Source organism: Phoca vitulina, unplaced genomic scaffold, assembly GCF_004348235.1.
Source record: "Phoca vitulina isolate PV1807 unplaced genomic scaffold, GSC_HSeal_1.0 scaffold37, whole genome shotgun sequence".
NCBI classification, from domain to species: domain Eukaryota; kingdom Metazoa; phylum Chordata; class Mammalia; order Carnivora; family Phocidae; genus Phoca; species Phoca vitulina.
In genome coordinates, this window is record NW_022589740.1 from 705,308 (window position 1) to 731,934 (window position 26,627).

At 54.5% G+C, this 26,627-nt stretch overlaps 1 protein-coding gene across 3 annotated transcripts in view; it reads right to left on the reverse strand.

The window, feature by feature from the left end:
• Nucleotides 1-26,627, reverse strand: part of SHC3 (SHC adaptor protein 3) — a 104,463-nt gene that overhangs the window by 26,347 nt on the left and 51,489 nt on the right. For all 3 annotated transcript variants that reach the window (XM_032427646.1, XM_032427645.1, XM_032427647.1), the window contains exons 3-7: nt 14,612-14,675; nt 12,349-12,468; nt 9,303-9,356; nt 4,211-4,262; nt 1,113-1,239 (exon numbers count right to left, since the gene is read on the reverse strand). In XM_032427646.1, coding sequence (XP_032283537.1) covers nt 1,113-1,239; nt 4,211-4,262; nt 9,303-9,356; nt 12,349-12,468; nt 14,612-14,675 — 417 coding nt within the window. The remainder of the gene's footprint in view (nt 1-1,112; nt 1,240-4,210; nt 4,263-9,302; nt 9,357-12,348; nt 12,469-14,611; nt 14,676-26,627) is intronic.

Below are 26,627 nucleotides of genomic sequence, written 5' to 3' on the forward strand. Positions count from 1 at the left end.
AGTGGCAGGAGAATAGTGAACAAACTTTCAAATTTTACATACGGTGTATACATTGTGCGGATAAATGGGTGTGTATAAAGAGTATAAAAGCCCTGCCACACTGTAGCTAACTGCGCTTCCCGCGTCTGAGCTCGGGGAAGCTTCTACCGGCTGGGAAAAGTGGGGTCTTCCCAGGCACCTCCCAAACGGATGTCTTAAAAGCCATTTCCCGGGAGATGAGACAATGGACTAAAAGCCTCAGTCACGAAAGGGGCAGAGCTCAGAGGGGTGAGAGACTCCTTCTTAATAATGAAGGTGAAGGTAGACACTGCCTTCGTGAGGAAGCCACAGAACGTGACTGCAGACGCTGGAGCAAGAGTGGAAAGCAAATTCAGGAGAAATAAGGTTTCACTGACAGCGAACACACCGTCGGAAGAGGCTTTCGTGATGTGAGCCCGAGCAAGGACAGACTATTGACATGCCCCCTGTGACTTTCTCTGGGGGCTTTGTGCTGCGCAGAATGCTCTTCTGTCCTGAAGAAACTCGGTGCGACATCCTGAAGGTTTCCTACAATTCCTACTCATATTTACTCTTTCATTAGACACTTGAAGGACCAATGAGCTGGAGCTGCCGGGGCTCATCCTGGTTACGGGCATGCGTGCCCAGGGCGCAGGAGGCTCGGTGTCCCCAGGCCACCCAGCTCAGGGCCTCGTGGCGGGGCCCCGCGTCACGGCCGTGCTAACCACGACGGCAAGGACAAGGCGCACGTCGCACCTACGCCATGCAGACCCAAGGAGGAGACACGTGGGACCTGCACCTGGTTGCAGAGGAAACGGCGCCAAACATATTACAGTGCATTCCTGTAACCTTGGCTACCGTCTCTATAGTTTCTAGAAAACGTTCTCCTCAACACTCACTGCATCGCCCATATGTCGGCCTCCATCTGTGGGGCGCCTGAGCCTCAGCCCGGCCCCGCCAGGTGCCTCCGAGCCCGGAGCCCTGTGATCGAGCACGTCTGTCCAGACCACACCCCGTGGAGGCCGTTTCGTGATTTTCTCCTCTCGAGTGGCTTTAAGAGGAAAGACTGTAAAATACAGAAAGGCCACTGCGAAGGGTGTCACAGCACTACTCACCGGTCGTGGAACGTGGGCACCTTGGAAGGACACTGCAAATATTGCTTAAACCGGAGTTCAAAGGCCTGTCCGATGGAGCCGATGACATCCTGGGCCAGCCCGTCGCAGCACTCCAGAATGTGACAAGCTGTGAGCACAAGCGGCAGGGCCCGTCAGAGACACCGGGGCCGCCAGGCTCCACCACGGGAGGGGCACGTGTCCCTCATGGACTGTCCCCGCAGCGCCACCCGCAGCCCGCTCCCTGCGCCACGACGGTAGAGCATCACCACGGGGACGCATCTCTTAACGGCTCTGCTCTCTAAACTACCGTTCTATTTGTAAATACATTTAGACATTTGTGATTTCCAGTTGATCGCTCTTAGGAATTTCTTAACAGTCTATAAAGTACCAACACCGAGCCCAGCAGAGCGAACCAGGGTTTGGAAGGAAACGTTGATGGGACAGAGAGCCTGATCGTAACAAGAAGTGAGCCCCGCGAAGGCCCCGTGGGCCTGGGAACGGACCTAACCCAGCTCTCGAGGGGCAAGGCCTGAGCTACTCCGTGGATGGGAGCAGCTTGTTCGCTGACCTCCCAGTGGGAGTCCAGTGTCCTCACTGAATGTGGCAACTCAAACAAATTAAAGATGAGTTTGAAGGGGTATTAATTCACGGGTCCCTCCCGCTGCATGCCACCTGCACCTGCTCCAATGTGAGCCCAGATATTCGCGCAGCTTCTCAGAAAAGCAGCTTGTGCTAAATAGTAAATCAAAGTTGGGGTGTCAGTGGCCAGAAGAGGGCTCCTCGGGGGGCCTGGAGCACCTCTTAGCCGATTTGCAAGGGCACCCGCCGGCCCAGTGGGAAAGTAGGATGTCTCCTCCCAGACACACGTCCGCGGGGGCCACGGGGGTCCCAGACCTCCCTGTGTGACCCGCAGGGTCATGTCACTAATGGGGTAAAGAATTCTCCCCAGAGAAAAGGACCAGTGTGGGTGTCACACTCCACCTGGCTCGCGCCAATGGTTAGGACGTCACTGTATTTTAGGAGGGTTCCCTAGAGGCATTGCAGGGGCGGGTGGCAGGAGGAGGCATTCCACAGGGGAGCTGTCCCTGCACCTGCAACACCACCAAACCGTCCTCTTGCAGCACAAAGCCGGCCGGGCACGGTGCAGCTCCCTCCGACGGCCACTGCCAGGCCCGGGGTCCTCAGGCGTCTCGCCTCCCCCGCCCCCAGACTGGAGGGGGGTGCACTGAGGACACAGGATATCCCGAGAAGAGCAGAGTGACTGTATAGCGGCTCCCGATCGCAGTGCAAGCCCTTTGGGGACACTAGGGATGGCCAAGAGGTGTGTCCCAAGGACACGGATGCCCAGCTGTATTTTTGTTACTGATTACTGCTATTACTTTATTTTATTGTTGGTATTGTTTTTTATTAAACATCAACCCGGGAGACCCAGAGCAAGCCCATATTACGTAGCTGTTAGAGGTGCATGGTTGTGCATGACGTGGTAGGAGTGGAGGTCTCCCTCCAGCCCGTAAGGAGGCAGGAGCCTGGGCGGGAGGGAGGGGGACACCCGGTCCCCACCTGCCTGTTTCCAGGCACGCAGACCCACCCCTGCATCCCCACCGGCCAGGGAGCTGCCTGGTTGGTACTTCGGAGAAGAGTAGGCTGGGGAAGGGTCAAAAACGAGCAGTTGCCCTCCCTTCTGAAAAGCAGAACTGCAGAACAACACGGTTTCTGCAGAGGGGGCTGCAGGACCCATCCTCGGGGCTGCTAGTCTACACGGCAGGGAGCCGGAAGCCTGGACCGGGCCCTCTTTAAGTGGGTTCCTGGGACATCTGCAAGCGGCAGGGCTGCAGGGGGAGCTCCCCGTTGGCTGAGGGCCGAGCCCGTTGGTCAGATAGAGCGGGTTCAGAGCCTGCAGATGCAGACGGAAGCCACGTCTCCAGGCCCCGGTACCTCGCGGTGTTGCCTGGAAGGAGCACTTAGACAGGAGTGCAAATGTTTACAGCCAGACTGGGTGATGATTTGCAAGGTCCGCTGACCTATCCACCATCTAATCCCTCTGCAAATGCCTCTGGGAGGGGCCGCACAACATCGTGGGGAAGAGCAGGGAGGGAGTCTGTACGCAGACCCCCGGGGGTCGGAGCACCTGGCGGACGCATCTCGTCACGTGGCGTCACCTCACGGACTGTTCTCCGTGGGCTGTCTTGGAAACGTGTCCAAGAGGCGGAATGGGGGAGGGGGCCGAAACAGAACGCTAGGCTCCCCTTTGCATTGGAATTTTAACAGAAGAGAATATATGTGTGTGTATGTAGATAAAAGTCCTGTAAAGCAAACTAGAAAATGTTAACAGGTGGGACCTGGGGTGGAGGGCGGGGGGGAGGGGAACCAGCCGGCTGAGGCAGAAGGGCTGCTTTGTATTGCGAGAATCCCAGCCACGATCCTCGGCGGCGAGTTCTACACTGGGGCTGTGGGATGACCCGTATTCGAGGGTAGCGCACGGTACTCAGCCTGCCCCCACCCAGGCTATTAGCACCCATGGGTGGGGCTGGGGTTTTGTACATGATCAAAGGAATGGGGTTGTGGATGTGGAGGTAGGGTCTAGGAATAAAGGGTCTGGGAGGGTGGAGAGTGCTCCAGTGCCTCAGATCCCCCATCCAGCCTGCGTCTGAGGCCCTGGCAGCATTGTGGGGTGTGGGGGGACGGCGCGAGAGCTCGGCCCCCGCGCTCCAGGGCTGTGCCGGGCAGCAGAGGCTTCTGGGCTGGTGGAGCTGGCCTCGGAGCTGGAGCTGGGCAGGAGGACGGCGGGCTGCGGAGGGTCCAGGTGTCACCGAGGCCACGTTCAGGGCTGCGTGGGATCTGTGGTGTGCAGGCCAGGTGCACCGAGCTACAGCCATCCGCACGCAGGTGCGTGTTTGACGCTCAGGGTCGCCAGCGTCTCCCGACCCGGCCAAGGATGCTGCCACACTTGCCTGCCCACAAACCCCCGCGGTCACTAACTGCGTCAGGACACACGCTCGGGTCGGCCAGGGGGGCGGAGATAATGAGGAACGTCTGGAGCCCGGCGTGAAGCCTGGCTGCATGTGGCTGAGAGACCGCAGGAGTCAAGCACTGCTTACCTCTGCGGTTAACGGGGTCCTTCGCCACGTACGCCACGTAGTCCGTTGTGTCCTGTAAGGAGACATGCACGTCACTAATCACAGCTGGACGCGCGGCACACAGCCCGGCCAGGACTCCGACAGCCCGGCGTTCCTCCGACCTCCGCGGGCAGGGATCCCCCGGCCTCGTGAAATGGGGACTCTGGCTCGGCAGGCGCAGGCCGGGGCCTGAGTTCTGCGTCCGCCCCAGCTTGCACTGACCCTGCTGTCTGTGCCCGCGCCCCGGCAGCAGGGACGTGACGGGCACCCCGTCCTCTGCGTGTCGGACCCCCAGGGGCTCTGACAACACTGATGCTCGAGGCCTGACTCCCAGATAACCTGACCTAGCTGGACTGGCGGGGAGGGAGGTCTGGGGCTCCCCAGACGGTTCTGCCATGATGGAGGCTGAGGCCCCTGCCCTCGGCTCTGCCGTGGTCCTCATCGGAGCGGGCCGAGGCCTCCCTCGTGGGGCTTGTGGAAACAGATTGTGGGCCCCCACCTCGGGGTTTCTGATTCTGTGGGTCTGAGATGAGGCCCCAAATGTGCGTTTCTGAGAAGTTTCCCACTGATGCTGGTGCTGCTGGTCTAGAGGCCGAGGGGAAACCAGAAGCTGGGTGGCAAACGCCTTCCTGGGTGGATGAGATGTGATGGTGCTTTTCCTCCCGGACAGAAGCGGTAATTTTAATCCCCTTAAGACATTTCCAACACATGAGCTCCGTGGAGTAGTCTGGCTGTAACAGGGGACACACGAGTCGGCTTGGCCACATGGAGGAAACTCTGTCCTCAGAAGTGGGATGGGGTCGCCATGTGGGTTTTAGTTTCTAAACCGGCAGAGGAAACATAATTCTCCTCGTTGTTGAAAGCAGAAAAGACATCCCTGCAAAGTTGATATTTGCAACATTCAAAAAAGTCTCCGGGGGGCAACTGGTAAAGGCACACCCCATTGTGGCAGATACTTCCCAAATGTCACTGCTTCGAAAGCTCCAGAGTTACAGATGGGCTCCCATCGCGTTCAGCATCTGACAGACTCTGTGTCGTGAGTTCCTCCATTACTTCTCTCCATGGGCAGGACACCACCCCTTCTCTCTGCTCCAGGAAAACGCTCCGACAGGAGGGGGAGGACAGTGCGTGTGGGGGCGTACAGGGGTCACAAGCACCCACTGCCGGCGGTGCCAGGCGCTTATCCGTACGCCGTTTCCCAGAATTCACGGCGAGGGCTCTCCTGGCAGCTTCTGACATGACGGGCTGCTACCCGGGTCCCTCTGGCGTGCAGCCCGCCTATGCTGTTCCATCCTCCTGCTCAGGCCACTGCCCACTGGTATATTCATAGACTGAGCTGGGAAGGGTGTGGACCCGGCTTCCGGTCATTTCCATCAGGGAAGATCTGTCGGGATCTGAAGCCATCTGCAGCTTGGAGTCACAGATGTTCTTCATGGGTTCAGGGGCTAACAGCATTGGAAGGGTCCTAGGACAGCACTCGTGTCTCTCTGTCTGTGATCCATGGAACCCTGGGGCTGGGCAAGTATAGTCCCCGTTGTTTGAGATGTCATCAGAATTTTTTTTTAAATTTGTGTTTTCATATCCATGATAATCTTAAAAATTAATACAAGAATATCCGGGACCACCCGAAGGACCACTGTGGTGTCCGTTCTGTGTGTGCTGTCAGCACCAAGGTTGTCTGTTGGGTTTCTGATATTACGAGTGCCAGGTTTGTAAAGAATTAGAGAAAAAAGAACACTCAGACTAGATGATTTTGCCCCAACTCAAGCAATGAATGTCACATTTGTACATAATGATGTATCCCTGAAGGGCTTGCTTGAATAGAATAAATTAGTGGAAGGACTGAGTCATCCAGGCACCCAAGGTAGTGGAGAGAGGCCGACCTTGAAGGATCCTGCACCGTGGTGGCAGGTTCCAGAGGCACGCTGAGAGCAGAGACCCAAAACCATCCATCACAGCAAATTAATGTAGCTTTGAATGCTGTCAGCTTTCCCGTGTTTATCAGTATTAAATTTCTGACCTGGATTGGGGTTTAGTGTTCAATAAGAAGTTGAAACAGAAGGAGTCAATACTTGATTTATGTTTGTGCATATTTGGGTAACAAAATCAATTTGAGTCAGCACGAGTGGAAAGTGCAAGGAAATTCTTCTTTTTAAATTCTTACTCCAGCCTGAGAAACGCTGCTCTGGGAAAGGAAGGCCAGGAAGGAGCTGTGACACGTGTCCCATCCTCCAGATGGACCCAGAGCTGAGCTCTTCTAATGTCAATATTGATCATTTTCTGGCACACTGTGGGGGTGGGGGTGTATTGCTATTCAGAACATTGTTCTAGACATCACACAGCCACACACTGAACACCCCAAGTTCTGAGATGGGGCTTCCAGGTGCCTGTCCAGTGCCCATCCCATCCCTGTTCCCACTCTCCGAGACCTTCTGAGCCTGGCCAGCATTCCAGCACTCCCTGGGGGCCTTGGAACACTGTTAACTACAGTAGATTAGAATAATAGCACCTTTTGGGGAGTTGGATTAACAGTGTTTTTCACTGTCTTATTTGATATTTCAAAATGCCATTTTCTTACTGGGTAAACCAAAGCACAAAGCAGTAAATAGATACAAACTTAGTGGCAGAACCAGGAATACAACCTGGAATAATTGTTAGTTTTATTTAAATATCCACCAATTATAGTGGTGACAAACCAGTTTGGAATGGGAACTCATGCACAATGTGAACACATATTTGAGTGGTTAAAATGGAAAGTAACTGGGTTTCCTGTCCTCCTAGTGACATTTTCAGCATCAGAAAAAGAAAATCAGAAGAAAATATAAAAAGGTTATGAATTACTTTAAGGGTCACTGAATGCTTCCTTTTTTTTTTTTTCTTAAATGATGAGATGATGAGGAAATTTGAAAGCAGCTCACAGACCTGTGTGCATCCTGGAGAGTAACATAATTTTAACACTAGCCAATGTATTTGGCTTCCAGAATTTTCCATCTCTGTATGTCCACTCCTAAAATCAGCATTAGATGAGGTTTGAGAGAAGTTCTTGGAAGAATCTGTTGACTACAGGTGTGTCCTTTTCTTCCTTTTACTTTTCAGGCTGGGTTACCTCCCAAAGTTCAGAAACTATGGCTCCAAGCATCATATTGGGTCAGCAGTTAGAGCCCCTGCAAGTCGATTAGAGCCGATGCAGGCACAGGGGAAGGTGTGAGGACAGCTAGGTGTGCAGGTGAAGCGTGGGCGGAGAATGGCGCACCTGTCCCTCCACACAGCATCCTCAGAGACGCCCTTCAGATGGCTTTGATGTGGCCGACTCCCACTGTCTAGATGTGTGTCTCAATGAGGTCTTTCACTTTATAATTAAATGTAAGAAATGAAGGGACTAGAAAGAAAGCAGAAGGGAGGGGCGCCTGGTGGCTCAGTTGTTAAGTGTCTGCCTTCGGCTCAGGTCATGATCCCAGGGTCCTGGGATCGAGTCCCACATCGGGCTCCCTGCTCCACGGGAAGCCTGCTTCTCCCTCTCCCATTCCCCCTGCTTGTGTTCACTCTCGCTGTGTCTCTCTCTGTCAAATAAATAAATAAAATCTTAAAAAAAAAGAAAAAGTAGAAGGGAGGGGAGGGGAAAGAGGAGACCATGATGGGAGACTTTTGAGGATAAGACCCTAAGTGTGGGAGACAGCATGAGTCAGTGGAAGTACTGAGGGGTGCTTGGATGGTACCCTGTCATCCTCTGTCAATTAGGTGGGGGTTTGAGGGCAAAGAACCACGTGCAGGGTGGCAAATCCCTCTCCTGCCAGCGCCCTGGGCCCCATGATGCCTCTCAGGGGGCTGCAGCAGCTGGGGCGGGGGCGGGGGCGGCAGGCACAGGCTGTCTGCAGCCCGGACACCCGGGCCCAGACAGTACTGTCCTTTGGAAATGTGGAGACCAGACCAGCAGTGGAAACCGCCCCCTCGATTTCACCTTCAGGCTAGAGGCAGGTTCCCCAGGTAAAGGGAGCAGGGGAGGAAGAGCGTGTGGGATCAACACAGACCCTGGGAAATACTCCCTCCCCGGCCAGACTCTGGCACCAGTCACGCGGGCTGCCTTGGACCGTAAACTTCTACAGAACAAAACACCACTTCTAAACCTCCATTCTGCGATTATAAAAGATTATTTAACAGCGAAGGGACGTCTTGCCAGGATATAGAACAATTCTTCTTTTTGAGTCAATTTAGGTCCAAGAAAATACGCACCCTGTTGTTGTCCTAATTTTTAAATATTTCCCCAGATCGGTGAAAATGTTACTGGGGCCAATGAGAAATGGTATGATAACAGTCTTGGGGGGAGGGGTGCTTTCCTCCCTTCGCTGCGGGAAGGGCTGACAGGCTCTCCTTCCCTGGAGACGATTTGCTGCCTGGGTGGCTCCAAAGGGCTGGTGGGCAACAGGGAGCAGCCGTGAGTGGGTGGGGGAGAAGGAGGAGGGAGGAGGAGGAGGAGAAGGGGGGAGGCTTTCTGGTGACCCTGAAACTGATCATGGACACCACCTCCTAGTGCTCCTGACCGATGTAGGAGCAAATCCCTTTGTGACCCCACCTTCTTAACGAAAGAGGCAATACGAAAATAGAACATTCTCATTCTGCGCTCTCTCTCGCTCTCTCTCTCTGCACTCCTTCCCTGCTGGCAAAGCAAACCAGTAAGACGACAGCATGAAATTTGGGGAGAAGAATTCTAATTCCAAACATCTATGAATAAAGCAGACTAAGTAAATTCACAGCCTTCCAGTTGACTTCAAATAGGAAATCAGAGGGCCCTCGTGGAGGCCCAACAGGAAAAAGGAACGAGGCAGGACTCGCAGTCTCCAGTCGGCGACCCTGACGACTCTGAGACTGGGGATGGCCCCAGGAGCTCCTCAGAAGGCCAACACTTGAAGGATTTCGGACAGCTTTGGGCTGAGGAAATGAAAATTAATGGTCGTCGAGAAGATCCTGTGGCATCGGGAGGGGGTAGCCAGCATCCCGGTTACCTTTCCCGGTCGTGAAGCTAGGCCCCTTCTCGGGGACTCCCAGGGAGCAAGGAACACAAGCCGCGGGCACTTACCGGGTCTCCCCCGGACGCGAAGGAGATGGACTGCATGTGGTGGTTCGCGATGATCTGCCCAGAACAAGAAACGAGACAGGTCGTCAGTACGCGGCCCTCAGCTCTGAAAACCAACTGCTTGGTGGCAGGTGGGAGGAACCCGCAAGGTGTCCTGAAGATGGGCCAAGCGGGTACCCGACGAACACGACAGTGATCAGTCATGACGGCCGCCCACCGTTAATGGGCTTTTCCCAACATGGGCCCTGCCGGTCTAGCCGCTCGGCCCGAGCCATGTCACGTGGGTCTGACGGCAGCCGTCGGGGGAGGAAGGAGGGGAGCCCGAGGCCCAGGGGCGACAGCGGGCCGTGGGCAGCACTGTGACCACACACGGGGCTCTCTGACAAGGAAAGCGTCTCAGCCCCAAGCCGAGACATGTCCACGGTGCGGTGTCCGTCTCCAGAGACACACGCGGCCTGCGGCACAGGCCCAGCGAGCACCGAGGGATGTCACCCACTTAAATCCCGGGCGCGTACAAATCAGAAAGCCCGCATCAGACGTGGGACCGTCTCGGGCACTCTTGTAATCAATGTGATCAACTTAAAGGCGGAGGACATCCCAAGTTAATTTTAAACTGGGAAATTTCCATTAGCATTGTAGACGGCTGCCTGCGGTGGGAGTCAGGAGACCCTGAGTAAATTAGGAGCTGCCCTAAATTTAAAAAGCTACGTAAGTTTTCCCTGCTATTTGTATCATTTTAAAGACAATGTAATGACACTGAAGTAAATTCCAGGGATGGAAACAGCGGTCCTGCCCCTACCCCAATACCACCAGTGTGGAATTATCTCTGCACAGCCCCTTAGGCCCTCGGCAACAGGCAGGGGGAAATTACGGAGGCCACACCCCGCCATCCTAGGGGCCTCCCAGCCACGCTTCCATAACCCTCAAAGCAAGACTATGGCTGAGCTGTAAGAGAAAATCAGACAGTTAAAATGCCTATTTGGGTTGTTGGCACTTGCAAACCGCTCGGGATCTAGAAAGACCTGAGTGTGTAACTGGATAAAAACAAGGAGGCCAGCTCTGGAGCCCATGCGGACCCTGCCGGATCCAACCACCTGCAGCCGTGTGCAGCCTTCCGGAACCCTCCTGCCTCCCGTCCCGGGCCAGGAAGCCCCTAGCATGGCAGCGAGCACCAGCAATCCCCAAGTGAGGATAAACTTCTAAAAGGTGTTGATTTTTGCTTAGTTTTTGCTCGTAAGGCAGCTCTCATACTGGGGTTTGGAAACTGAAGCGGATGTTATGACTTGGGGGATACAATGGAAATCGTATTTGGTCTCTACAATCATGCCTGACCGTTAGTGTGTGGTTGTTCTCAGCCCTTTGGCTAAGACGGAAACTAAATGGAGAGCAAGAAGTCTGGAGATGGTGAACCGAAAGCAGGTGTTTCCGTCCCTGGGAGGCTGATGGTGCTTCTCCTCCCTGAGCGCTCTGCAGACGGGGGTGGCCGGGCCCTTTCATGGTCGCTCTGCGCGGGGCGGGGAGCGTCCAGCCGGGCCTGCTCCTAAACTGATTGCAAGAGGCAGCCCGTGTACACTCCGCCTCGGGAGAGCCGGGGGATGTGGCCGGGACACGCGCCAACCATCCCAGGCTGTACGCCTGTGTCCAGGAGGGCGCCCCGCCCCTGAGCCCAGCCCCACACCCATCCTCCACAGACAGTGAGGACCGGACACGGCCAACCAGCCCCCAATCCCAGCACGGCCGTATCCCTTCCCCTCTTCCTGTTTGCTGTTTTAAGGGAGAATGAGGGAGAAGGGGGGACTAGGAGGTGTAGCCCACAGAACTGAGGGCCACCCTGAGGATCTCCATAAACAGGAGCAACCATACATCGTGTGAGTGTGGATAGGGGTGTGTGGTTTGGGGCCGAGGGGACCTGCCTCCTTCGCCCGCTGGGCAGGGTGAGGGCCTTTGCAGCCCGGGCCGCAGGTGCGCAGCCCTGAGACAGCCCCGGAGCAAGGCTGAGCCCGCTGAACCCTCCCAACCCACCACCTAAATGACAGTCCCCCCACCCATCAGTGGACCAATGTGAAAAGATGATGATTATCTATTGGGTGGGCAAGGGAAAAGGAGGGAGTGCGAGGCGTCGAAACAAACCCAGACGTTGCCTCTCGTTTCTACGCTGGATCTAGAATTTATTTCAACACTCAGGTGGGGGTTGCCTTGGACTGTATGAATAAGTGAAGCTGGGGTGCTGCTCGCTTACCTGGGAAACACTGAAATCAGTAAATATGAAGATATGTGTAGTGACATAAAGGTAACCCCAGGCATCCCTGGGAACACACGGCCAGAGTCAGGGAGGGTCGTTCGGAGGCCTGGGGCTGGCCCATCTCTGGCCGTGTGGATGCGTCCGATGTCCAGCTCACACTGCCCGGAGGCCCGGACGGAGCAGGACTCATGCCCCTGTGTGTGAGCGTTTGCACCTGTGGGCACCCAGGACAGCCCCTGAGCTCTACCCACTGTTCCAGCTGAAGGAACTGAGGTCAGAGACGCCTACGACAGACGCTGCCGAGGGGCCGGCCCTCCCCCACTGACTTCACCCTTGGTCGCCACTACTGTGTGGCCTCGACCGGCGGCAGACCTCCCACTCCGGCCAGGCCATGTCCGCTATCACAGGCTGCTGCCGACCGCCAGAGGCTCCGGACGAGGAACCACGGAGACAGAAAAGACAGGGCTCATTAAGCCGCCACGTGCCATCCACTTCTGAGATGATCGCATGTGGAAGTAAGGCGTGGGCTGCAGAGCCAAGGAAACGGGATTTCAAAAGGAATGAAACCCGTGGCAGCCACACGCACCTCTCCTTACACTGCGAGTAAATCCATGACTTCAGAACTATCCTCAAGGGAAAGGTCATTTATAGCAGAATTAAAGAAAACCAATTCCATCTATATTCTGTTGGCGACCCTTCAGAGGAGCTAAAGTTTGCAGATGAGTGGAGATTTTAGACGAACGTGCTCTGCCGCGCACACCTGTCGTGGGGGCCGTGGGCGGGCGGGGCGCCCGAGTGCCTACAGACCTGTTTGGAGTCGGGCGTCCGAAGGTTCAGGCTGGCGGTGGATATGGTCAGGGAGATGCTCATCCCCGCAAACTGGAGGTTGCTCTTGCCCAAGATGCTGGACAGCATTTTGCTGGGGGGCTGTGAAATCAAGCAGCGTGATTTTAGCTTCGGATTCCCACTGTCGCAGCCTCTCCGTGGTTCCCGTCTGCCACGCCCCCAAACCTCCACCTTCCCGCCCTCCCGGGGCTCGGGAAGGAGACTATGGCACAAAGGAGCTGGGAGGCGGGCCCGACGCTAACACACAAGTTCTGCAGCACGCACAGGCCGAGGGATCCGTTCCTGCACACACGCTGCACGCTGGGATGGACACTTGCGGGACGTCGGCGCCCAGTCCGGATGCCTCCTGGGGGGACGCGTCTCATGTCCCTCCTAAGCCTGGGGCACGTGCACAGACCAGTGCGCACAGCTGTGAGGCCCAGAAACCGGTTTCATTAAAGGACTCAGGGCCAGAGTAGGAGGGTCCAGCTCACGGGGCCAAGAGCATCCTGCGCAGTCTCGAGACTGCTCACTGCTGAGGGGCACGGAGCACAAACCCTCTGGCGGGAACATCATCCAGGCCCGAGCTCACAGACTTAGAACCTGCTGGGCCCGCACGAGGACGGACGACCTGGTTCGGCTTAACTAAGGGTCCTTCACACAGGCCCGAGGGACTGCGTTCTCCCACCACGCACCTTCCCCCAGACGCTGCCAAACCCGCCTCCCGTCCAGGGCCCACTGACCACGCTTCCCTTTCAGATGAGAATGTGCCCTCTTTAGATATGCCAGTTAACACTAGTTCTTAACCAGGCATGCACTGCTTTTTAATCTCCTGACAGAGCTATTTAAAAATAGAGACGCCCCCCCCTTCTGATTAAGTCACACCTGGGGTGGAGCCCGGAAATGCACCTTACTTCCACCACCTTCGCCTGGCTCTGAAAGAGGAGCTTCCCTAGCTCTGTGCTCACGCTCCCGCCTAGCTACTGCATGCGAGATTCAAGATCCAAAGTTCTCTGCCTGAAACCCGGCTGCCCTGTGGCTTCACCAATGTCCCCAGGCCATGAAGACAAAACCCACCTGCAGCCCGGGAAGTGACAGGGGCAAACACGCAAACTGCCTGCAAACCTCAGCCTCAGGACAGACTCAGAGACACCAGAGATGCTCCCCCGATAGAGTCTAGGCATAGACAGGCCTGATGGTGAGCACTTCGTTACGTACCTGCTGGACTTCTACCCAGAGAGTTTTTCTGAGCTTTCTTTCAATCCATATTTTCCCCTACCGACCTAACCACCTCAGAGTGAAAAGATGGAGTGACCTGAGCTTGAGCTCAGCCCACCACCTACGCACACTGTGCCTTCTCTCTCTATGCCTCAGTTTATGCCATCTGTAAAACGGGAATATCCGTGGCATCCTGGAGCAGGCTATACCAGCTAATGAGAGACAATTATTACATTTGCAGGAATTTTATGAGCTGGGCTTAAAAAGCAGCTGCTGTGAAAAACTAATTTATGTAAACTTGCAATTAAATAAATTACATTTAAAAAACAAAAAAACAATACTCAAAACTTGTCACTTTCTAGCTGTTTCTGCTACATTAACGGTCATCTGTGCTGTTCCGGCCATGCGCGTCTACTGCACCTGGGCACCAGGTGGGGACCCGTGCAATGCGCTCTGGCCACGCGCGTCTACCGCACCTGGGCACCAGGTGGGGACCCGTGCAATGCGCTCCGGCCATGTGCGTCTACTGCACTGGGCACCGGGTGGGGACCCGTGCAATGCGCTCCGGCCATGTGCGTCTACTGCACTGGGCACCGGGTGGGGACCCGTGCAATGATGTGCCGCTGCACGTCTTCAGGGATGTCACATTAGAGCTTGAAGTCGGCCAGCGGAGTACACACACCACGGGAACTGGCAAACACTACAGATCTGGTGCTTCTTATTCCGCCCCCCCGAGAGCCGCTGGTTAAATCTACCAGCACAGCAGCGGGACGTCTGTCCCAAATGCTGCTCCAGTGAAGTGAGGTCACGCCCGTAAAGGCTTAGTGGAGCTCGGGCCCTGTCTCACGTGTCTGTTCTCATCACTGTCTGTGGGTTTTGGCCCCTGGGGTGCAACGGGGGTGCTGACTTGGGTCGGCCAGTGACCGCCAACCGTCCTGCCGAGCGCATGGCAGGGGGACCCTAGCGGGGCCCTGACGGGTGGGGTGTGACGAAGGTGCCGCGTGGGAGAAGACACAGGGCGCAGTACCTTTCTCCTCCTGAAGGCTCCCTTGGCGCCAGGGACGGCTTCACACACACGGCTGATGGCTTCCCTTAAGGAGGCAGGAAGAGAGATCCATTTGTCACGTTAGTCAGGATTCTGCAGCCCAGAGACCACACGTGCACGTCCCCAGGGAAAACACCTGCTGTGCATTCAGAGTAGACAGCAGTCCCCTCGCCCCGCAGGGGTCACCCAGTTCCCTTTGAACAAACAGGTCATCGTGAACCTCTGACGGGCAGCGCCCTGGTTCTTCCTGGTGCTGGGGATGCATCCTGACCGTGTGACAGGTATTGATGCCACGCTCCTCTGTTGTATGTTTGGTTAGGATGCCATCTAATAAACCAGGACCCGGACATGTGGCCTCCTGGTGTTCCCTTCAAGGTCACGGTCCTGGCACAGGCCCTGACCAGAACAAGTACTGCTACGGGTCAGCATCCCTCCAAAGTGGGTCAGAATGTTATCAAAAGAAACTTGGTCCTCTGAGTGTTATTCTCAGCTTCTGCAGTTGGTAAGCGTCATCAAACCAAGAGGGCTCCGAGGGAGGGGAGGCACTCCGGCGGGACACGGCTGAGCCACACATGAGGTCTGTGCAGGGCAGCTCCCCCAAGCGCGCATTCACTGAGCAGCTACTATGTGCTGGGCGCTGCCCTGAGGAATGGAGGCAAGGAGAGTTTTCGGTATGGGGGTGTGACGGGAGGCCCGGCTGCAGAGGGTCCCCCAAGCAGGAGACCTCGGGAGGTGAGGAGCGTGGGGACCAGACCACATGGAGGCTGCTCTGGTCCAGATACTGGAGGCAGGGGGTGGGAAGGATGTGGCTGGCGGCAGATGCCTGGAAGCAAACAGGTCACTCTGTGAGCTGGCCTCAGTGGGAAGTGACAGGGACAGGCCAGAGGTGGTTCTAAACTCAGGAGCCCAGAAAGGAGCTGGATGAACATGAATATCTCACCTTGCTCGTGGGGAAAGGACAAAACAGTAAGAGAACACAGAAAGAAACAGGGGTCTGGACATGCCAGATGACAAACAACACAACGGCTCTTCAGAAACATTCTGCAAGTTTTCTATGCTAAATACTTCTTGAAATTATTTTTTATCACCTAGAAAAATAATTGCCACCACAAGACAATGGTCTTGAGAGAAATCTGTCCTTGTTAAATTAGGTAAGAGACTATTCAGGTAAGCCTCGTCTTTGCTGCTGAATTCACCGCAGGGAGTGGGCAAAGACTATTCTAGAAGTTCAGATGCCATGAAGACTGTAGACTGATTCACCGTGACTCAGAAAAAGTTCATTTAAAAAGAATGAGTGTGTTTGATGTTTATGCTTAGTCATTTATTTTATAATAATGTTCCAACTGTGGTTCTATCAAAATGATCACCCAAGTATCTTCTAAAAGTAAATTCCTATTGAAAAAGGTCAAGCTGTCTCTTTAGAGAACTATATAAACCTCAGCATCTATATTTTATCTGTTTAATTAAAAAAAAAGTTCAGTGCATCTCTGCACTGTGCTTGTTATATCAAGTGACAGATTAGGCTGAGCAAAGCCAGCCAAGTCTCTGATGGTCCCAGCAGGCCATAAAGATATCACCCGGCAGGAAGCTTCCCATAAGTCTCTCCTTAAATATCCATAATAAGCTTTGGATCTCTTTCCCGATCTGCCAACATGGACAATGAGAGAAAGAAATCAGCCTTGGGTGACAGTTTCCCAAGAGGATAACTGTCACGTGTCTAACTTGTATGACTTCTGCGTCTGAGTTGGTGGGCCATGAAGCTCGGGCCACAGGCCTCCCTCCCGCCTGTGTGCGGTTCGTGGGAACCACCCGTAGACATTAGAATGGGTTGGGGACAGGCAGTGCAAATAATAAACCCATCTGTCAAGCAAGTCCTCCTACTGAGAGTCAGCCAGCATCCCAGGGCGCATTCAGAGACTCAATCTTTTGTCCTTAAGATTTGCAAATGTCAGAAATTCCAGAAATTTCTCAGAACTTGAGCACCCAATTAAGTCCAAAGGATCCCCTTGTGAGCTTTAGAATCCCCCTACATGGTTGCAAATCAGGCTACTCTTGGGAAAAATGTCCTCTCTCCATCACCAGCACATACTTGCTTCTGATGCTCATGTGCTAACCTGTGTGCATGCGAACGGTCTCTGCACCCAGGCTGATGGCATCCGTTTCCACCTGAAATAGGGTTGTGATGCAACGTAGTAACTGCCACCCTCAGATGCCTGCTAACTCCACGGTCTAACCGCAGAGGTCACGATTCTCCTCATCCCTCCTTATTGTCTAGCACAGTGCATTTGCGTGAGTGGTCCTATCTCAGTATGTTCATTTAGCAATAATTACTTCGCTTTGTGTAATCCCACCGAATCCTGGTTTGAGTCTCAGGTGGCAGTAACAGGTGGTCCCCTGTCATTAATAACAGAGATTACGCCTCGACCACCTGTTCAGCATGACCCCACCTCAGTGAGCCAAGCCATGACCTTGGAGCTCAGCTAACAGGAATCTCTGGCACCTGTACAGTCACCTGAAAGTAACTGATGCCTCCCTTTGTCATGGTCCCACCACCTCCCCTCATTCAGCATGAAGTTCTCATGAGAGTCAGCACCGCCCCCCTTATTTCATAACTGCTGCACGGAGTGTAACAGGATTTGAGAACTGGGTCCTTTGGACTCATAGAGCACCACCTTTGTCCCCATTCATCCATCTAGTGCTGCCCACTCCCCCCGCCACACACTCATTTTACAGACTAAAATCATAAAAAAATATAGGTGTCCCAAATGGTGATTTTGCCGTCATGGGGTCGTATTCTAGCAGATGGAGTGTCATCAAACACATGTGATGGCAAAGTGCCATCCATTCCATGAAGAAACAAAAAGGAGAGATAAACATGGTGAAGGGGAGCAGAACATGCCACCCACACAGACCACAAAGGCCACGCAGGCCATGCTGGCATTGGGATTATTCTGAGCTGAAGGCAGCTGAGAAGCAGCAGGTTAAAATGTTAAAAGATACCAACAAAGATTTCACAAGAAATAGCTCTGCTCTTCCCCCCCATTTGCCTAAAAGCAGGACATAAATTTGTAGAGACAGCCCCATTCCCCTGTCTGCAGGAAGGATGGAGGTGAATCACCAGGCAGCCCTGCCCCTGCAGCCCCCACAACCCCTGCAACCCCGAGACCCAGTACAGGAGTTGACACCACAGCTAGCTCTCCCTGTTTGTGGATTTCCTCGTGTACTTGCCTCCCCACAATTTGCCACCCCGGGAAACCCAAAATTCTTTTCCTGGGCTTTGTCTCTTCTGTCTGGATTTCTTGTTCTTTGTTAAGATGTGCTATAAGCCCAAGTTCTAACCACTTCTTTGAGTTACTCATCACTGAGTTTCCTTGCGTGCGTGTGTACTGCATGCACTGATCACCTGCTTTTCTCCTGTTAGTCTGCCTTTTGTCTGCAGGGCCTTAGCCAGAGAACACAGGAGGGCAGATTGAAGAGTGTTTTCCTCCCCTGGAGTGACAAATACAGTAATTCATACCCAAGGGGGACAGAGTTACATGAGTGGTGTTTCAGTGTCTGGGCAGCTATCCAGGAAAAAGAATCAAACTGGGTTTCTGTCTTGTGCCTTATATACAAATAAATCCTAAATGGATTGCAAGCTTAATTTCATTATAATGAAGCCATAAAATACTTAAAAAAAGAAAAAAGAAAAGGAAAAAGCTGGGAGGAATTTTTACAATTTATTTGAGTGGAAGGATGATAAAAATCCAGAACATAAAAGAAAATACTGACACACTCAAGAGCATAAAAATAAGACTTTATGCAGAAGAAAAAATGGTAACATTTCATACTCAAAAAGATAATTAATATAACTCAATTAGGAAAATATCAAAAGCCCAATGTAAAAATGTTAAAAGATACCAACAAAGAGTTCACAGAAAAAGAAATACAAGCGGCTCTTGGATGTATGAAAAGATTCTCGGCTTTACTCAAAATAAGAAGAATAAAGTCTGTGTTAAAATGCCACCTTACGGCCAAAGATCAGAGCTTGACGACACATCGTAAGAAAGCCCTTCACGTGGCGAGAAGCAGCGCAGCACAGCCTTCGAGGGGCAGACTGGTGGCATCAAGCAGGACGGACTGTGTGCAGACCCCTCGGTCCAACAGATCCACTTCTGGGCATGCACTCTCTAGCACGCTGGGAGACAGCCTGGGGATATGTGTACCCCACCACTCACTGCAGCCAGCTTGTAATAGGGTGGGAAACACTCCGTGGCTGTCATAAGAGCCAGCTCGATAAGTGAAGGCAGCGCCTCAAAGTGGACCACCAACACCGTGCTGGTGATGGTGCCCTCTGTGCCCTCACCCCCCTTCCTCCAAGCCAGCTCTTGTTCCCACGAACTGCCCCTGCAAATTTGCCTGCACCGGCCATGGCCCCAAATGTGGTGGGCAACCTGCTTGCATGCATCTGCCCCCAGCAGACCCTTTGCTCCCTTGCCACACTCCCTTTCCTTGACACAACGCTGCTCTGACATCCTTGCCCTCCTGGTGTTCTTTGCCATTGTCTTGCCTTCTCTGTGACTCAGCCTCAGGGCTCTATCCTGCCCACCTCCTCTCTGTCCTCTGTGCAATTCGGATGAGTGGATGAGCAGGGGACAATCTGAGAACCAGCTCACTGCACCCAACTCTTGTCTCCGTGCATATGGGGGGCCCCCTCCCTGGCTCTGGATGAAACCCCAGACACACCCCATATCTAACCCACCCACTTTCAGCCAAGAAAGTATCCCCAGGCACTTACAAGTCACTCCATTTTCCTAGTTCCAGTAATAAAGATGTCCAGCCCAGGTAACAGGAAATACCCTGAACATCACTTAAAACTAGAGCCATCCTCCCCCGCTTAGAGCTGCCTGGAGCTGAGACTCCAGAAAGCAAAGGACAGCAGGTGCCTCCCTGTAGCTTCTGACAACATGGCTGGGTGGGAACTCATGCAGAGAGGAAGTCGGGCACATGCAGCAACCCCACCAGTCCCAGGACAGGGTCCCCCAGCAGGGCCAAGGGTTGCATCTGGCTCTTTGCTCCTTTGGAGGCTCCTCTCCCCAGAAATATCTGGGTGCCCATGCTGTGAAATGGATGGTGTTGGTCCTTCATCCGTGTGCACATCTGTCCTCTGCAGCGTCCACACCCATAGGGCAGCTGTAGCCCTCTTGCCGCCGTGGATCCAGTGGGCTCAGGGCCCACATGAGGTGCCCCCTGCCTCCAGCCCCGAGCCTGGTCATCCACAGGAGGCCGTCAGCAACTGCCAGTCCTGGAATGGAGACCAACAGTGCCCCGGGCGCCCCTCACTCTAGTGACACATTTGCGGAAGTCCACATCATCCCTTTGAAGCCCCTCACTCTGTCTGAAGCAAGAAGGAACCACCCGGTCCCTCCCCACTGCAGGGCGGGGGGAGATCACAGGGCTCTCACCAAAGAAACAAGCTCCATAACCCCCCTCATCCTGTGAGTCCTCCCAGCTGGGTGCTGGGCAAATAGCAGCAAACTACATCTCCAGCCCATCTGGTCTTCCCAAGCCCTATCCAGTGGCCTTTGCCTGTCAGGACTGCTGGAGCTGAGCCCCTGGGGCCTCTGTGCTGCCCTCCACCCACTCCTGCCCTAAGGGGTCCTACTGTCTCTGCTCTGAATGCATCCTTAGTCTTTATCTCAAGCCCCCACATCTCCTCCAGGGCTAGGATTTTGGAGACAATTCCCACACCCAACCGATAGCTCCACCCCATTGTCTCAAATCTTCTCAGATGTCCTTTAAACCAAGCCTTGCCTGGCCCCACCATGGGCTTTCCGCCCCTGGCCTTCCCGTGGGGGAAAACGGGACCGGCCTCCATAGGGTCGCCCCCACCCCACACCTATAAGCTGTCCTTGATCCCCCATGGCCACCCCCACGCCAAACCCATCCCCCCCCCGACCACCCAGGAGAAGTGTGCAAGACTGTGTTTTCAGGAAACCTGCGGAGGAGACCAGTGATATGTGGAATGGTCCGGAGAAGACGATGGCTGTTGTCGGACGTTGGGCACTTTGGTAACTACTAGACCGCAGTCCTGTCTTTCAGAGAAACTAGAGGCCAAGGACGCCCGTCGGCAAACAGGCCTCATGCAAAGGGGGCTGGAGACCAAAGGGCGGAAGAGGGAGATGTCATGAGACGATACAAACTGGATCTGGGCCCAGAGAGGAGCGTGGCTTGTGGGGGTGGGAGGTGCGGCCGCGCAGTATGGGCTGGATTTGCAGAGCCGCGGGTGGAGGGTTCAGACCTAGGGGTGGCTGAGGAGGGACATACCACAGAGGCCCTCCACGCAGGCTGACAAGATAGACGTGGAGCTGAACGGACATCAGCCGCTGTGTGCAGGACAAGGAGGTGGCGAGAAGGGGGCAGGGAGGCCAGCCAGACATCGGTGGCAGGAGTTGCGAAGCCGACCATCGGGGAGGAAACCTGCAGATGCCTACCCACAGCGAGTGATGTCCCATGTGTTCGTGTCACGGGATGGCCTCTCTCCCTTCCCAAGGACACATGAAAGCTGGTCAGCATGTCCGCCCAAAAGCCACAAGACACCGGTGGGTGATGTCGCAGAGCCAGACACCAGCCACACGGCGGGGATAGAGCCAGGAGCCTGCCCCCCGGGGTCAAGGGGTAGAGCGACCGGCTCTCGCTCAGTGCCATCCACAGGCAAAGCAAGCCGCATTCCCCGGCGCCTGCTGCCCAAACATCCAAATATAACTGAACCATCGGGCACACGCAGAGTCACACAGTAATCTTGGCCGTCAAAAGCACTTCAGACTTAATTTCTAAAAAGCAATTTCACTGGAACAGGTTGAAACTGCCTAAATCTTCCCAACGATTAGTATGTTGCAAGTGTAAGCGGTGCCGTGTGTTTGAAGATCTGTGCAGCTCTTGGGAAGTCAGTGGGGTGCCAAAGCGACCGCACTGATGGCTCGTAACTTCCTGGACTCGCCCCTCCATCATGATCCCTACGTTCTCAGCGTTTGTGGTCCGCCCCCCACACACACACACAGTAGGTGCAAATAAATACTGGCTGATGATTACCAGACACGGGCAAACACAACAAATCCTGTAAGTCCCCATAAGAACCCCACAGGAAACTAGGAACGAGGATCCTTACCCAGGCAGACCAGTATCCCACAAAATGAAAGATGAACCCCCGGGAAGGATAGGAAGGTACGGACCCACGAGTAAAGCCCACCTGCGGTACTACTGAAGCTAATATTCCGTTCGGTTAGAAGAACTAAGGTTAAAGTTCACTCAAGGTCACAGGGAGGTCGCAGACGTCTTTGACAGATGGGGGGCTTGCTTTAGTCTTACCAACGCTTTCCCTGAATCTTCCTTTCCCCTTTAAAATTCTCACCATTGGTTTGGAAAAAGTCTTCCACTTCCAACCCAACTGCTTTGCGACTTTGCTGATGAGCCAAATCCAAGCGAGAGAAGCCCACCTTGGCTGCTCTTTTAGGCAGATGTGACTTTATAAAGGAGTCACGTCCTCAGGCGGCGGGATGGGTCCGCAGTGCTGCCCTGCGGGTCACACCGGGGCCGCCCGACCAGAGACAAATCCAGAGAGCCGTGGAAACCCAGCCGTAACGCCCCCCCCCCCCCCCCCCCAGATTTTAGGAGCCACTTACCCGTTTGGAGAGATGCATCTTCTGAGATCAAATCTCACAAATGGAAACTAATTCCATTGAAATCTGCTTCCTGCTAGGAATGAGCAGGAATACCAGAGATGCAAGCGAACCTAACCCCAAAGTCTCTGGCCCTTTGGATACACACCCCAATAACAGCAGGGCACACCCTGTCTGGCCCTGCTCCCCGTGCTCTCGACCTACGGCCTCATTCAATCCACACACACCTGGAAGGTAGGACCATTCATGCTGGTGTCACAGTTGGGGAAATGGAGGCAGGCGAGCTAAGCCATACAGCCTAGAGCATTCAATCAGCAAGTGCCTGTCCCTCAGAGCCCAGGGAGTGGGACACTGAGACCATGAATCCACAAAGCCCGGCTGCATGGCAGGTGCACAGAGATGGTTCTTCTTCTGAATTCCAGCCCATGGACCTCCAGGCACCCTCCAACCTGTTCCCCAGGAAGGCCACGCACAACAGACTTAGAATCCCGTGGTCCTCACAGAATCATGAGATCTTTGACACACTAGATGCCATTATAATCCACCAGGAGCTTGGGGTATGGGGACCAGAAACCAGAATCTGTCCTGGGGGATAAAGAAACCACGTGAATCTGTGCTCAATGGCAAAAGGAGCAGGCCACGGATACGCCCTGCGCAGCTCGGGGCAGGCCTGCATCCCAGTCCTCCCACCAAACACTGGCCTCCTCTCGGTCTCCGATGTTCCTGTGTCTGTAAAACGGTGGCTCAGTCGTCACCCGGCCGTGCCTGTCCTGTCCCACTCACCAGCGCACAGGGGACAGAGGGCCACCCCCATGAAGTCCTCCCCTTGAGCTCCCGCAGCTGCAAGGGCGCAGGTCCGAGGGCCACAGCTAAAGCCAGGCGCAGGCAATGGGAGGACGCCGAATGCAGCCCTGTTCAGCAGTCACGTGCCACTCAGACATGGCCTCTGGGGTCGTTTTCTGTATATTATGAAGTTTGGACATCTTAAAAAACCTTCCTGGCTGGGGAGAGATGTCCCTCTGGGCTGGCCAGTTCTCAGCCAAGGGCCTTGCCCCAGCGCACCTGTGATGTGCAAACCAACCCACCCAGAGCCAGCGCTCCTCTGTCTGGCCCATCCACGCACCCGGAACGCAACATTCCTCTTCCCGAATTGTCCGGGGGCCAGAGGCCAGGCAACTAGGGACACTGCATAGCTCGCTCTGAGCCCACTGAGATTATTCACGCTGGCCAGCCGTATGCCGGTCACCTTGCCCTGCCCTTCCCATGGAAACTGTCCCAACACACGGAGGCCTCCTCAGGGCCCATGTTTTCTTCTGACTTCTGAAGCTAAGAAGTCCTTGATCACGGCACCAAGCTGCTCCCACCTTCTGACTCCCATTAAGAGAAGGTTTGAAGGACTGGGTTTGAGAAGCCGCCAGGCAGCAAGCTGGGGTGGAGAGGGGCTGGGGGCCTGCAGGCGGGCGGGCGGGTGGGCCGGCAGCTCTCGCTCAGCTCCGATCGGCTTCCCACGAGGCTTTCCCAGGGACACAAGCCCATAGAAGGTAACACAGAACCCACCTCCCGAAGACACACACTCACTTTCCAAAACAGGTATGCACGGCTCCATCAACCCTCAAGGTTGTTAGCGATAGAAATGCCTCCCGAGTCCCTGCACTGTCCGCGCCAGCAAGGAATAGACGTGTGTTTCTTCGCCAATAGGACCCTGTGGATCCCTGCACCCAAGGAGATTTACAGGCAGAGGTTAGGGCGCAGGTGTGAGTTCTGCCCCCGCCACCCCAGCCGCGTGAGATCATCCACGAGCCCACGGAGCATCTTCACATTCACAGTGCCTGGCATGGGCCAAACACAGCATGCCTGTCAATGTTGCCATCGGCAGTATTCACGTCAAAGCTCCAAGGACGCATCTTCCTTCGGAACCGAGAGAGGAGCTTGAACTGATGGAGGCACATGAACTGATCCTAAAATTGATTATACGGTTGACCCCTGGAGTTGCACAGGTTCATCGTGTGTGGATTTTTTAAATAAATACGGCACAGTCCCGTAAATGTATCCTCTCTTCCTTAAGATCTTCCCAGTGACATTTTATCTTCTCTAGCTCGCTTTATTCTAAGAATATGGTATATGATATATATAACATATAAAATATGTGCTAATTGACTGTTTATGTTTTTGGTAAGGCTTCCAATCAACAGGCTATTAGCGTTATGTTTTTGAGAAATCAAAAGTTGTACATGGATTTTTGACTGTGCGGGGGATCCGTGCCCAACACCCCCGTGTTGTTCAAGGTCAGCTGTCTACACATAATCACATACATGTGCACATGTAGACAGAGCGTCAGAGACAGAGAGAGAAGGAGACAACTCTAAAGTCCCAGCAGCCAATTCTGGCTCCAAACACGACGCACGTTCACGTTGACCATAATCTGATTCATTTGCAGACATATGGTCCCTAGAAACATATGGTCTCTAGAAAACTACAAGAAAATAAGTAGACCCGTGTGTAAGCATGAGCTACTGAAGAGTCCACTCTTGGAATTGTACTAACATCTTATCTTTAGTCTCCCGCGCCGAGACGGCATGGAGGGCGGGTGGGGTGGTGGGTCCCCTCCGGCAGCGTGGGTCCGCTGTGCACGCGCACGCCCCTCCACGCACACGGACACACGTGTATCCAGTGGCTCCATTCTTGCCTGAGCTGCACAATTCCGCAGTAAGTTAATAATGGAACCAGAAACTAATTTTCCTGTTTTCCAGTCGAGGAGACTTGGACCCACGTAATAGTAACGGGGTTGTCAGCACAGCAAATGCCAGAGGCTCTTTCCCCAAAGGAAGGAAATCGTGTTTCCCTCAGTCCTGCGGGAAAAGACCTCCTCACTTGGGCACGATTTCCCCGCCGTGGCCCCTCATGTCCGGAGGACCGTGTGCAGATACTCTGACACGGAGCAGAACAAAACACTCCCGACAGCAAATGGCACTCATGCCTCGTGGCAACTTGGGGTCCTGGCCAGCTCCCCACTCAGGACAACTGGAGGTCTGGGGGGCCCCTGGAGTGTGGAGCCAGGCCACACCCCATACTCCCGCCTCTTCTGGGGGTGCTGCTGGTCGCCACGTTATTAAAGACAACCACAGGTTATCATACACGCTAACTCTGGAAGACAAGAGACGTGAAATTTAAAAAGCCACAGAACAAAGCCCTAGGCATAAGCACTGGGCGCCACGGGATCGTCGTCAAAACTGCGTTTACTCTCAGGCGAAGAGCTGCAGGGCCATCAGGCAAAGGACGATGGACGGGCAGAGCCGGCACCAAGGTGCGCATGGCCGGGAGAACCGCAGACTTCGGGGTCAGGGGCCCTGGGGGTGTGGCACGGGGCTCCTGGAAGCGCCCGCCCAAGTCCTGCGGGAAGCGCCCTGCAGGGAGAGAGCCCCCCCGCAAGGCAAGAAATAAAAGGCTGGTCTGACCGTTCCTCATTGAACAACGTGTTAATCGTATCCCTTGGGGCGCCTGGGGGGCTCAGTCGGTTAAACGTCTGCCTTCAGCTCAGGTCATGATCCCGGGGTCCTGGGATTGAGACCCGCATCAGGCTTCCTGCCCCGCGGGAATTCTGCTTCTTCCTCTGCCCCTTCCCCTGCTTGTGCTCTCTTACGCTCTCTCTCAATTAAATAAATAAAATCTTAAAAAAAATTGTACCCCTCGTGTGGGCGGCCCGCACTCCTGGAGTATTTACTGAGGAAAGCCTACCTCCCTCTCCTGCTCACCGCACAGTCTGCTCATGACAGACGGCTCTATCTGGAGAGGGGCGTCGGACGTTCCGTCCATACCTGCTTCCACGACGATGTGAGAACAGAGCGCTCTGACTGGAGAACAGGAGGGGCCCCGGTGAAGCACAGGAGTCACCGGTCAGCCTTCGGAGAATGTGTCTGGCAGTCGCTGGGGGTAAAGGTGTCCTCGATCGAAAGGCAGCGCCGGGGGGCGTCTGGGGCCGGAGGGCAGTGTCCAGGCTCACTAAGACGGACTCCGCCGTGTAGGAGGGCAGCTCGCACACGCACACACACGCATACACACATGTCATGAAGAGCCAGCACCCCGAGGGTGGGGAAGGTTGACCTCCGTCTTCATGCCCCTCATCAACCTGAGCCACTACCCCTGAGATGTAGGAGCCATTCTTCCCATTTAGAAAAAAAAAGAATAACTAAGATAAAAGGAATTAAGTTCAGAGAAGGTGTGTAAGTCTTCCCAGACCACACTGTATTAGAGGAGTCAAGATCTGGGACGCTGAGGACGCTGTCGCAAACGCACACCATCTGACCGCGCGTGAGGTGGGGACGCCCGGCCCAGATGAGCCA